The sequence below is a fragment of the Pavona decussata genome, unplaced genomic scaffold, assembly GCF_977016875.1.
Source record: "Pavona decussata unplaced genomic scaffold, jaPavDecu1.1 SCAFFOLD_51, whole genome shotgun sequence".
In the NCBI taxonomy this organism is placed as follows: domain Eukaryota; kingdom Metazoa; phylum Cnidaria; class Anthozoa; order Scleractinia; family Agariciidae; genus Pavona; species Pavona decussata.
Window position 1 is genome coordinate 1,605,610 of NW_028145473.1, and position 12,487 is coordinate 1,618,096.

The window sequence follows — 12,487 nt, forward strand, 5'->3', positions numbered from 1 at the left end:
TTGGGAGCACTTCATCCCACAAATACACAAAGTGTATTCCCCATGACGAACCACAAGCCCTATTGTTGTCTCATTAGTTGTAGATATCCCTTACAAGTTGACTGGATACCCTGGATAAAAGGGGGGTGGGACACTGGATATAGCGCTCATAACAGTCAGATGACCAGCGACCTAAGGTCTTAATAAGCCAAGGTGGGAGCCCTACGGAAGCGGCAGTGGTGGCGGCGCCTATCCTAAAACTGTGCCCAGCATAGTGCAGGGAGTTTAAACCCGACAAGGCCAGAAGTTGCCTTGTTTCGGCTATTAAGGCTTCCCTAGTCAGAGCGTTACCAGAAAAATGTTGGAAGAGAGGCCCAGGAGAAGATCCCCGCACTAAAAGGTAAGTTTGCATGGCCTGAAGGGGGCAAATAGTCTGATCTGATTTCCCTATGAGAATGGTTTGGCCGGTGCGAAATGGGTCGGTCTTGGAGGCTTTTATTCGAACCGAAAAATGTACAGGGTCGTCCCAAGTTGGAAGAAATGTAATGTCAGATGGGGACAGGTGAATGTCTTGAGAGTATGCCCCGTTGCATGTGAGTTCACTAAGACGAAGAAAACCAAAAAAGGCTAGGGTCATCGCAGCCCAAAACATTATGGAATCAAACTGGCCGGTTTTTGGGATAGCCAGGAAACATTGAAACAGCTTAAGATGGCTTATGGTAATGGGTAAGCGAGTGCGAGTGGAACAACCTTGGGAGCGCTTAATGCCTCTACAAATGAGTTGAAGGCGCAGACATTTCTTGAGTTTAAGCTCATATCCGTTTCTGATATGGAGGTGCCGGACAGCTGCAAGATAGTTTTTAATGGAGGAATGCTTAATTGATCGGGCCAGGAATGCAGCATACTGAATGAGGGTTTCTTCGTCGGTGGGCATCGCTGGGCCTGTGTTGGGTCTGTAAAGGGCGCAAAAGTCCAAGAAGCGTTTTTCACCTGAGCTATAGGTCTGTCTTGTTGATGCAGCAATTGAGAGGTCGAAGTAATGGTTGACATCTGTAGTTAAAGTTCCCAGACAGCTTTGGGTATTGGATAAGGGACAGGGTCTGCATAAGGGGCCAGCTGTCGGAAACGGGCCATCTGAAAACGAGAGATGGAATCCGCAATTTCATTACGTTTTCCCTCAATATGCTGCACCTTTAAGTAGAAGTTGTACTTGAGTGTAAGCAGGGTCAGGTGACGAACTAAGTCCATAACCCTTGGGATGCGAGACCGTTTGGAGTTGACAATGTTAACTACTGACTCATTGTCACAATAAAAAATGATCCGTTGGTTTGAAAAGGCTTTGCCCCACAGGTGGCAGGCGACCACCAGGGCAAATAGTTCTTGCCAGGCAATGCTGATCCCGGGCTGTCCCAACTGTTGTTTTGTTTGCCAGCCACCCTGAAACCACTTGGAGCCAAAGATCCCACCAAAACCGAGAGAGCCAGAGGCATCGGTATGTAGCAGAAGGGAATCAGAGTCAACCCATAAGGTGGGTAAGAAAAAATTTGCCCCATTCCAATTAGAGATAAAATTCTGCCACATGGTAAGGTCCTTAAAAAACCCGGAGCTAAGTTTGATATGATGATGGAGGTGGGACACATTGCGGGTAAGTTCTATCATACGTTGTAAGAAAGGCCGTCCTGGGGGTACCACTTTGCAGGCGAAGTTTAATGTACCAATTAGGGATTGTAGCTCTTTGAGAGAGCAGGACTTCTTTCCTTGAAAGCAGGCCAATGAGGCCCGGATTCTCTCTACCTTATCAGAGGGAAGGCGAGCTTCCATTTTTGAGGTATCCAGAATAATTCCCATGAATTCGAGAGCGGTGCAAGGGCCCTGGGTTTTGTCGGGAGCCAGGGGAATACCAAGGTTGCGGAAGGTGAGTTGCATACTTGATAGCCTATGCTGGCAGGCTTGGCTGTAGGGGGGAGAGGATGAAGCAGGCTCGATAATCAAAAAATCATCGAGGATATGGCAAATGAATGATATGCTACATTTGTTATAAAGTATCCACTCGACGGCGTCGGAAAGCAAATTGAAGATAAAGGGGGCACTCCGGAGGCCGAATGGGAGGACCCTGTCGTAATAGTAGTGGTTGTTCCAACTCATACCAAAGAGCTCGTAATCCGAGGGCTTAAGGGGAATAAGCCGAAAGGCTGATTCAATGTCAGTTTTAGCGAGAAAACACCCTTTGCCTAGACCAAGGATTCCCGCTATTGCATTGTCTATGGTTATGTATTGGAGACTGTGATCTTCCTTTGAGATGAAATGGTTGATGCTAGTGTCCCCCGATTTAGGAAAAGACAAATGAAAAATTGTGCGGAACTGGATGGTGATGTGATTTGGTATCACACGTTTAATTGACTTCAGGCAAGGGAAGTATTATACTCAACCAACACTCTGCTGAATTGTATAATATAATCTCTTCTCTGATCTTGCAGCTCTTGCTTTGACGACAGATGATTACTATTGTCAAACTCCCCAATATCTTGAATGATTGGCACAGTGTTGTGAGACCTTTGCTGAACTGTGTAAATTATCCAGCGTTTGTGGGAATTTGTGGTCCCTTGACAATAATGTTAGCTAAGAACTAAAACTGAAAATTGCCAAACGTGACTCTTATTTCAAGCCCTTCCTGGGCTCTGATTGTCTATTAGACCACAATGTAAGTCATCCAGCATATTGCATATAATGTTTGTGGGACTGGACCAAGCCTTATCAGCTGCATTGATCAAAGGTCTTGAACAATAGAAATACACATTCAAAATAATAATTCAAAATCATTTAAATTTGTCATACCATCAGTTACAAAACTATATCTAAAAAGATGTTTCAAATTTCTTTTTAGCTGGTTAGCAGAATAAACAATAAGGCTAGTGACGTTTCTTTAACCCATAAGATAGATTGAATAGCAATTCTTTTTGGGGGGGGTGGGGGGGGGGAGGGTCTAACAAGCATTGACTGTAAAACTTCATGTTTCATCTATAATCACTCTATAATTACCAGTTTTGTTAACAAATTATACTTAAAAATTCTACATACTTGATGAGATAATGGTTACACATAATTTTATTAGTTACCCCTTAACAGGGAAGGGGAAGGGAGTAAAGGACCCATTGGAATCCTTGGAGTGTTCAACATATATATTTTATAGACTTGTCACTCTTTAATAAATATTGAATGCAGTTTTTTTGCAAGCTAGTATTGTAGTGTCTGAAAGTTTTTCTTTTGTTTGATTATCAGTGCAAAATAACAATAAACGGTAGGATTCACTGAGAAGTATAATTTTTATGCTTAAACCTGCTGGCTACCACAAATTTCTTTCCAATATTTACTAGCAATAATAATTACATGAAGAAATGATAGACGGGGTTGTTTTCACCAAATTATTCAGTAAAATCAATCCACTACCAAAATAATTATGTCAGTAAATTTGCCAATTACAAGTGGAGTGTTTGATAAGGATATAATTATGATGAAAGTGGCCACTTTCTGCACAAGGCTGTGCAAGCATTATCTGATCATTATTTGATCATCGTGGAGATGTCTTCAGCGTTTCCCTTGTGGCAAAACCGAAAGGGAATTAATCGAAACGGCAACCTGAGATGGACTCCACTCCACAACAGATCAGTCATCTCCAAATTTTTATCCACAACAAAATTTATAGTTGTTAAAGAACTTCTCTATTTTTCAATGATAACCTTCACTAGTAAATAACATGTTCGAATTATTCAGAACGTTAACGACACCAATGTCCTCTCTATTACGTTTGATGTTTCCACACTTGCGAACGGCTTCACCAATTCGTTCTCCTGCCGCTTTTTGTCCCAAACTGACTGATATAATGATATTTTCCGAAAATAATTTTTCACAACAGCGACAGTAATCAGTTTAAGCGGTTTGCATTTTGCCGTGATTTACCGTCGTATGACAGTAGTGGCAAACTTCCTACGATAAAACGGCTGATGTTTTGCCGGCTAGAAATTGTTTCACATACTGTAATTCAAAACCTGTCTTTGAATTGGAGTGTTTCTAATTTTTGGTGTGAAAAAAATAAAATAAAATAACCGTGACACATACATAAAAATGACAAAACTCCGAGTTTGACATTTTAAATCTCCCTCCAAAACAAGGAAAGTTGGTAGGGGGGTTTCCGGTTTGGTTAACTTCCGCAAATGACCAACGGACTTCCTGTCGGTCTTCCATTGTTATGTAGACGACCAATCAAAAAAATGACATTTTTCCATTATCCCAGAGTCTCTCCTGGCGCCGCCCCGCTGACCAAAAAGCCTGAGGACTCTGGGTACGAGATTGCAGTCCCCACTGCTCTAATGCCGCAGAAATATTTCATTTCCGGCTAATGCGTATGCACTGACACGCCAGAAATTCCATTTTTTAAAGAGAAGAGAAAACTGGAGTACCCGGAGAAAAACCTCTCGTAGCAAGGATGAGAACTGACAACAAACTCATCCCACATATGACGCCGTGTCCGGGAGGAATCGAATCGTTCGAACGTTCAGTTTACAGTGCATCGAGACGGCGAGATTCTAACTCATTCCTAGCCTCAGTGGTTAAAATTGCTCAATAAAATAATAATAATAATAATAATAATAATAATAATAATAATAATAATAATAATAATAAGAATAAGAATAATAAGAATAAGAATAATAATAAGAGAAATAAGATTTTCCACCTTGTCTCTTTTTTGACTTTCATTCTTATATTCTCCTTCCCTTTCTTGTTCTGGAAGATATCTGCTACGGACCAAGCTGAAGATATTGCCCCTTGAGTACTTCGTTGGTCTCAGTGACCTGGATTCTAAACTGTGACGTATCATTTTCTTCAATTGCATAGATAATTATTTTTGGCATTTAATTATTGCTAAAAGTGGCACTGCTACGACGATTTCCCTGCTTTCTTGTCAAAACTGTGGTTAAATTATGACACAATACCTTTGTTAAAGCAAGAAATGTTTCTTCAGCGCAACCAAGGAGGAAGATATCAAGGGAATTCCCCCAGGGAGAACAAACCAATGTTGTTTTCTGGAGATATTTCCCACTCACCACGGCAAAACTTGAAAACATTAGGATAATGTTTTCAAATTGTAGTCCCTATTTATCTGCGTCTTCCCTAGCGAAAGACAATAATAGTAGCTTCAGCACAATTATAAACCACTTTTATACGAAACTGGTTCATTGCATTGTTTGTAGGTTTTCACTGATGAAAAAATATCTTTTGGCTTTTCACGTTTTACGAGAATTTCGTGACAGTAACCCTTAAAGGAGACTCTAACTTGTTTTAGAAAGTCAATATCCTCATGCGGTGATTTTAGAAGATTCAACAACATCATTGAATGCTCAGATTGCACTTGGTATTTTTATTGGTCATCTCCTTCCTTTTTCGTCAGCTTTATAAAGAACAGAACACTAACAGTCCTGAAATATTACTGGAACGGTAAAAAAGGCTCTACGATAATGCTGTGAGTACTGTTAAGACGAATGGTGTATAATTCTGTTTCTTTTATACATTGTAATCTCCCAACTGACCTTCACCTCCAAAAAAAAAAAGTGACAAGCAATTTTCTTCAGGCAAATTACTTATAGCTAGCGTTAATTATAAACGAGTTAGAGCGCTTACATCCCGGTTGATGGTTTGAGATTTATTTTTGTAACACAAGTAAATGACCATTAACATAATATAATCTTACCTTCCTTAAATAGGAGGATGGCTTTTTGCTCATTTATATTAGCAGATGTTATTTTCGAAATAAGATGTCAATTGCCTATGACGCATATATACCTAATTTTATGAAAACCGTGCTCACAACTCTAATTGAAGCTGGCTTTGGCGGGTTTTAGACACTAAATCTTACCAGGACATCTGACACCGATGCATCCAAAGGCCAATTAGAGGAGTATTGCCATATCTATGTCTTAAAAGTCATCAACCTTCATGTAACCTGCAATTTAAACCAGAGAAAAGTTGAAACAATGTTAACCAGTAATGCAACTCACTCAACAAAAGAAACAAGTAGTGGTTTTCATCCTTCCAGAGATGTCATCTAACTTAGACAACATCTTCTATGCATTGCTTCCTCAATTAAGTGAAGACAAAACATCTCTGTCTCATAATTAATGAATATTACCCTTCATATCTTAATACAATACGCTGAAGAAGAAGTGTCATTAATGAGCATTACATTATTCAAATTGTGGCCCACCCTATCACCCTGGACTTAAAGGGAGGTACCCCGAATACTCGTGGCCTCCTAGCTCTACTCCTCAGCTACATAGGCATTCCCGGAAGAAGAAAATCCAATTACTCCTGACAGGAGTGGAACCTACAAGCTTTTGACTTATAGTTGGGATGCTCTACCTGTGAGCAATAATACAATATGGGAGCTAGTCTGTTAAAATTTTAAAGGTTCAAATCTGGGGGGTGGGGGAACACCCATGCAAAAGTAACGGGGTTAAAATTCGTGGTTTGGTGCACCTTCGGGTGCTAAATTCAAAAATGACTTTTGTCAGAGGTATGGTGGTACCTTTTAGGATATTGAGCCGAAAAATACGAGAGGAAGTAAATGTCAGACAACGGATTTTGGTACTTCTTAAGGGTAAATTTTTGGACAAACCCTCAAAACAGAATTGGGGGTTCCTTTCAAATTTTCCGGCGATCAACACTGTCACTTCTATAAGGGAGTCCCCTCCCTCCCCCTTCCAGGGTTTAAATTCAATTAGCATATTTTGTTTGAAAATTTAATCAGAAATAAATGCTCGTTCCTAGGAAAGCTGGAGACTCCACGGAGGAAACAGTCCAACTGTCAAAAGAAATATCCCATACGGATTCACGAGGACTTTCTTCTGCTCTGTATGCCTCAGGCTTCCAACAATCTCATGAATCTCACGATACTCCTTACTTTCAGCCATGTCCCTTTGGAACATTTTCCAGCTATTCTTCTTCAGGAACTGCTGGATGCACACCATGCCCTCCAGGTATTAAATTTCTCGATAAACTCTCTTCTTCTTTTTTTCTTGCGTTCCTGGTCACCTTTGCAGCTCAAAGATGATTAGGGCAGTGATAATGAGAACTACGTGGTGAATAGTATGTCCAAAGTTATTTTTGCGTCCAGAAAAAATGGGACCAGCGAATTCCGTTATTGATTCTTCACAGCCGCCATCTTGGAGCCGCCACCCCCTGCAAAACCTCAGAAGCCGTAAAAATGTACCCAAAAATCATCAAACCAATAGACGTGTCTAAACGATGCAAAAATGTATAAGTAACAGCCATACATTTCAAAATGTTCACAAAAACGTAATAAAAACCAATTTTGAAAAATGTACGTAGCAAAATCTTTCTGTCGTGAAAATAAAAATTGTCCCATGACCAAATCAATTTCAAACAAAATTGTTTTCATATAAATTGTACGACATTTTAAAACGTTTGGCGGTGTTTGTTTTAACATTAAAAATGTAATGAATACACAAATTCAGTGTGGACTGAATTAAGTTCAACGTCTCTGGCGATAGTGCCCATTAAGATGCAAAATGGTGCGAACGTTCAGGGTCAATGAAGGAGAAAATATAAGCAGAAAAAGTCTTAATCAGCGAATCCTATGCTAAGAGCAAATGGCATGCATTGCCGTTATTAGCCGAAAAGGTATTTTTTATGTAAACTGTCACTTTCATCCATTTGGATTCTTAGGCTGAAAATTTAAGTCCAGGACGTTTTAGTTCCTCCAGATTTGCGAGTTGTTCAGTACGTTGACTTTCCGAAAGGGCTAATTGACTTTATTTCGCCCTTTAAACGACATATTTGCTCCTCCAAAAACAAAAAGCATGGCTCTTCCGAGTTTCGAAGAGGTAACATTTTGGTAAAGAAAATACGAGTTTCATCACAATGTAATCCGAACTTTTTTAGGGCCTTCCGCACAGGCATCTCACTGAAACGAACCGTTTTTTCCCAAACGGTTTAAACTTCACTACGAAATCATCTTCACAGCTAGCGGACAGAAAGCTTGGACATCTTAGTCCACGAAATTGCCGATTTGCTATCAATATATTAAATTGTCAAAAAAACGCATAGGATTTCCTTTTCATTCTCCCCTGCATTTTTTTACTCCAAGAAACTTTATTTGGCGATGAAAGAGAAAACTTCTTCGAATTATCTTAAATCAGTATACGTATTCCAGTCATTACAGAATACAAATTAATGATTGGGTTTAACTTAAAGTACTCTGCAAAAACTTGAAAAATGCAAATTGATCTAAAGGGACCCTGTAACAAAAAAGGGCAAGTTATCTGACTGCAAAGACTGTTAGCTCTATTAAAGTGTGAAGTGAAGTAGTGTAAATATATCCGCAATACTTCTGTATTCTATCGGACGGTTACTTTATTTATCTACCATTTTCATCTGTTTGCCATAAACCTAATTCCAAAATGGCTGCCATTTTAATATTCTTTTGTTGGCCTTCAAAGTATCTGGAACAGATACCGGAAACGAAAATTGGAATTCATCTTTTACAAATACCTTTTGTATTTTTTCCCAGGTGGTTTTTATTCTGATGAAATTGCCTACGTGGGGACGAGCTGTAAGAAATGTCCAAATGGTTCGTTTGTTGCATTTGATAAAGCGCCCGGAACGCAAACTTCAGATTGCAAGTCTTGTCCACTAGGTAATTATGAGCGGCCCATTTCAAATATTACTACACCCATTTCGAAATCACTGGCAGTCTGATTGGCTCTCAACAGTACAATTTATTCATGAATAGCACTTAATTTTTTTTGCTCTAAATCGCATCGATCCTTTGTTTTGACCATCAAAATTAAAATGTGAAATATGAAAGTGGATGAATAAATATTAATATAGACAAAAAATCGAGTGATTTCCAAATGGGTGTAATAAAATGGTAATTGAACTTCGTGTCGTGCAATTTTGGTCTGAAATCATACTTGTGATTTCAAATCAAAACCACGTTGCGCGCTCGTTCGATTTTGAAATCACGTGCTCCACTCCGTTCAGTTACCATTATTAAGTGAGCTTTGGATAGCGTGATGAGTTTAATAACGGCTGTCGCGTATACGACGACTCTTATAGTAATACAGATTTTCTGTATTCGTATTTAGTGACGTTTTGCTTGGACGGAATTTCTTCAATGGTTTGAGACACTCGAAAGAGCGTTTCATCCTATTTCCAAACACCTCGAAGTCAGTTTTTAAAAAAAAAAACAGGATTGCGCCTCATTTTCTCAACCCCCTTCTCGTGCGGCAACAATTGACATATTTTTATCAACTTTTAGCAACTTTTAGGATAGCGAATGCAGTTAGACAAATCATTTATGTATATAGAAGAACGAGTTAACACCCTCAGATGGACACTTGAAACCCCACTTGAGCCAATTTGTTAGCCATACAATTTTTGTGAGGCTTATTAATGTCGAAAGAGCTGTTTATGTTCTTGGACTTATAATCACAGTTTTTCCATCTTTTTCAACTGGTAAGAGAGCTTGTGTTCTCTACTACTGCCGCCTTCGTGCCCATGTCTTCGTCTGTTCTGTAATTTCTTTCTACTTACGATTTAGTCCAGTCGTTTGGTGGATGTCATCATTTCGATTCACCGCATTGAAATGATAATCATAATGAATGATTCAATCATCGAATGGACTGTTTCATCTGTTATTAACTGCCAATCGCCAATTATACAGCCACAATGATTGATTTCGGTAACATTTTGTTTTGAAACAGCGAAGATTTGATCTCTTTTCCGATTAAGTAGCCTACAACTAAGTTTACTTTTCTTCTTCCCAATGATAAACACAAGCAACACAGCTAAAACAGAACTTGTAGGCTCGCCGTCTAATAAGTATGCTGAAAGCCATAAAACAAATGCGTTTTCTATTTGGCAAGTTAGTTCATTAAAAGTAATTTAGTATTTTTAATTTTTGTAAAATAGGAACAAAGTCAGATTTCTTTGCTGGATACCGTGCTTGCCAATGTCTGAAGGGATTTTATCGAACTGATATGTTCAAAGAATGTAAAAAATGTGGAGATGGACTGGAATGCAAAGATGATTACGCCACACTGAAATCTGGATACTGGTGGAAATGGAGAAACGAGACTCACAAACGCCGCTACAAAGAGTTCATAAAAAATATCTTGAAACCTGTACCAGCATTAGGCCAAGATGATGTACAATACCCTTATCCAATACCAATTCAGTACAAGTGTCGAATGGAAAGGTCCTGCAAAGGTGGTTTGGATTCCGAGTGTAAAAATGGCTACGAAGGTCCACTTTGTGATGTTTGCAGCTTCAACCATTATAAACAATTGCACAAATGTGAACAGTGTCCATCAAAGACGTGGATCGCGGGACAGATGTCAGTTATCACGGTCATTTTCGCTCTGATTGTGGTAGTCTCGGTGTGGGTTAGCAAAAAAAGCAAGAACAAAGACAAAGAACGTAGTCAGATAGACGTCATTTTAGGCAAACTAAAGATTGCAGTTGGATTTTATCAGGTGACCTATGGGTTGCTGGACGTGTTCTCGTACATAGAGTGGCCAGACTCCCTGCAAGTCATCGGCAAGTACTCAGAAATACTCCAACTGAATATTCTTCAGATGGCTCCGATTCACTGCCTTTTTCCGGGATTACGCGTGGATGGCTTTGGCAACTTGGTCGCAATTATGACAATAAATGGCATTGCCATTATCGTTTCAGGCATTGCATACGGAGTGCGAAAGCTTTTCATCTTGGCAGATAAAAACGCGGAGGACGATGAAAAGTACAAAAGAGTTTCACAGACAAAAGAGCTTGTGTACAGGAATTTGTTTTTCTTCTTGTACGTCACATACCTCAGCACGTGCTCCAAAACGGCCACTGTGCTGCCAATTGCTTGCCGGAGACTTTGCCATGATGACAAAGAAGAAGAAGAATCATGTTTACAGTACCTGAGGGCAGATCACAGTACACAATGCCATACTTCAAGGTACAACCAGTTAGTTGTCTTGGCATACATTTCCACCGCCTACATAATGGTCCTCCCTACAGCTACATTCGTCGTCGTTTGGCGACAAAGACGTGGAATGTCAGACACAAAAACAACCAAGGCGTCTCAGAATGGAAGATCGACCACGGAATTATTCACAGCATTGTACTTTTTCTTTGGAAGTTATAAGCCTCGCTCATGGTATTGGGAATTCGTTGAGATGTCTCGTAAAGTGATTGTCACATCTGGCCTGATCCTTGTGGGACAAGAAAGTAGGTCCTACATTGGCTTGGCATTGGTCATTGCTGGGATGTATGGAACGTTCTTCTGTTGGATGCGTCCCTTGCAAGACGTTTTCGAAAACAGACTTATGTCGGCGTCCCTCGCTGTTACAGTTGTGAACTTGGTCATTGGAGCAGTTAGCAGAATACCCGCCGAGAGCGCAGCCCAAGATGACTCAGGCATTGACTCCGTTATATTCAACATAATGGTGCTTGGAGCAAACTCTGTGGTGATAGGGCTACTCGTTGGTAAGATTGTGTCTTTGTCTTAATTAATTAAATATTTAATTTATTAATCGTTCAATCAATTGACATAACTGGTATTCTGATTAGTACTTTTGCCAGCATTCAAATGGCAATGCAATTGTTTACTTTCGGAGTAATGCACATGAATTTAAAATAAATGATCAACGGATTGATAAGGTTAATTACACAAAATTTCTTGGTTTATATATAGATGACGAACTCTCTTGGAGAAAGCATATTGACCAAATCTCAACAAAAATAGCGAAAATGACAGGGATCATGGCCGAGGCTAGACATGTGTTATCTATCCAAACACTAAAGACAATATATAACACTATGGTGTATCCATATCTAACATATTGTGGCATAATATAGACAAGCACTTACCAAACTAGGCTGAAACCGATAATTACCATACAGAAAAAATTGGTGCGGTTAATGACTTTTTCAAAATATCATGATGAATCCAAGGCTCTATTCCAATCTCTGAGAATTCTTAACATATATGAGTTAAAAATGTATCTTATAGCACTCTTTATGTATTCATACTTTAGCAATAATTTACCAAAATATTTTAATAATTACTTTACTTAAAATAAGAATATACATAGTCATGATACTCGTTCAGCATCAAATGTATATATTGATTACAAAAAGACAAATTATGGAAAATTTTCAATAAAATATAGGTGGGCGCAGATTTGGAATAATTTACCAAATGAATTGAAATCATTACAAGGTTATAATTCTTTTAAGAGAAGCGCAAAGGCTTAAGTGCAAAATCAAAGTATCTTAGGTTATTAGGTTTTTAGTCTTGTTTTAGGACAAAGCAAGTATTAGAAGTAATCTATCTAGAATTATAATAAATCACCATCCGCCCTGTAATTAGTCTAAGCTTTAATAAGGGGATCTTCACAGAAAAGCTCATTGAGCTTGCTAAGATCTCCTGCCATTATATCTA

General features: G+C 39.1%; 1 protein-coding gene across 3 annotated transcripts in view; it reads left to right on the plus strand.

Annotated features, from left to right (window-relative positions):
• Positions 1 to 12,487, plus strand: part of LOC146481017 (uncharacterized) — a 59,410-nt gene that overhangs the window by 42,615 nt on the left and 4,308 nt on the right. For all 3 annotated transcript variants that reach the window (XM_085108712.1, XM_085108714.1, XM_085108713.1), the window contains exons 28-32: positions 4,769 to 4,843; positions 5,426 to 5,497; positions 6,802 to 7,010; positions 8,564 to 8,689; positions 9,967 to 11,529. In XM_085108712.1, the coding sequence (XP_084964838.1) occupies positions 4,769 to 4,843; positions 5,426 to 5,497; positions 6,802 to 7,010; positions 8,564 to 8,689; positions 9,967 to 11,529 (2,045 nt within the window). The remainder of the gene's footprint in view (positions 1 to 4,768; positions 4,844 to 5,425; positions 5,498 to 6,801; positions 7,011 to 8,563; positions 8,690 to 9,966; positions 11,530 to 12,487) is intronic.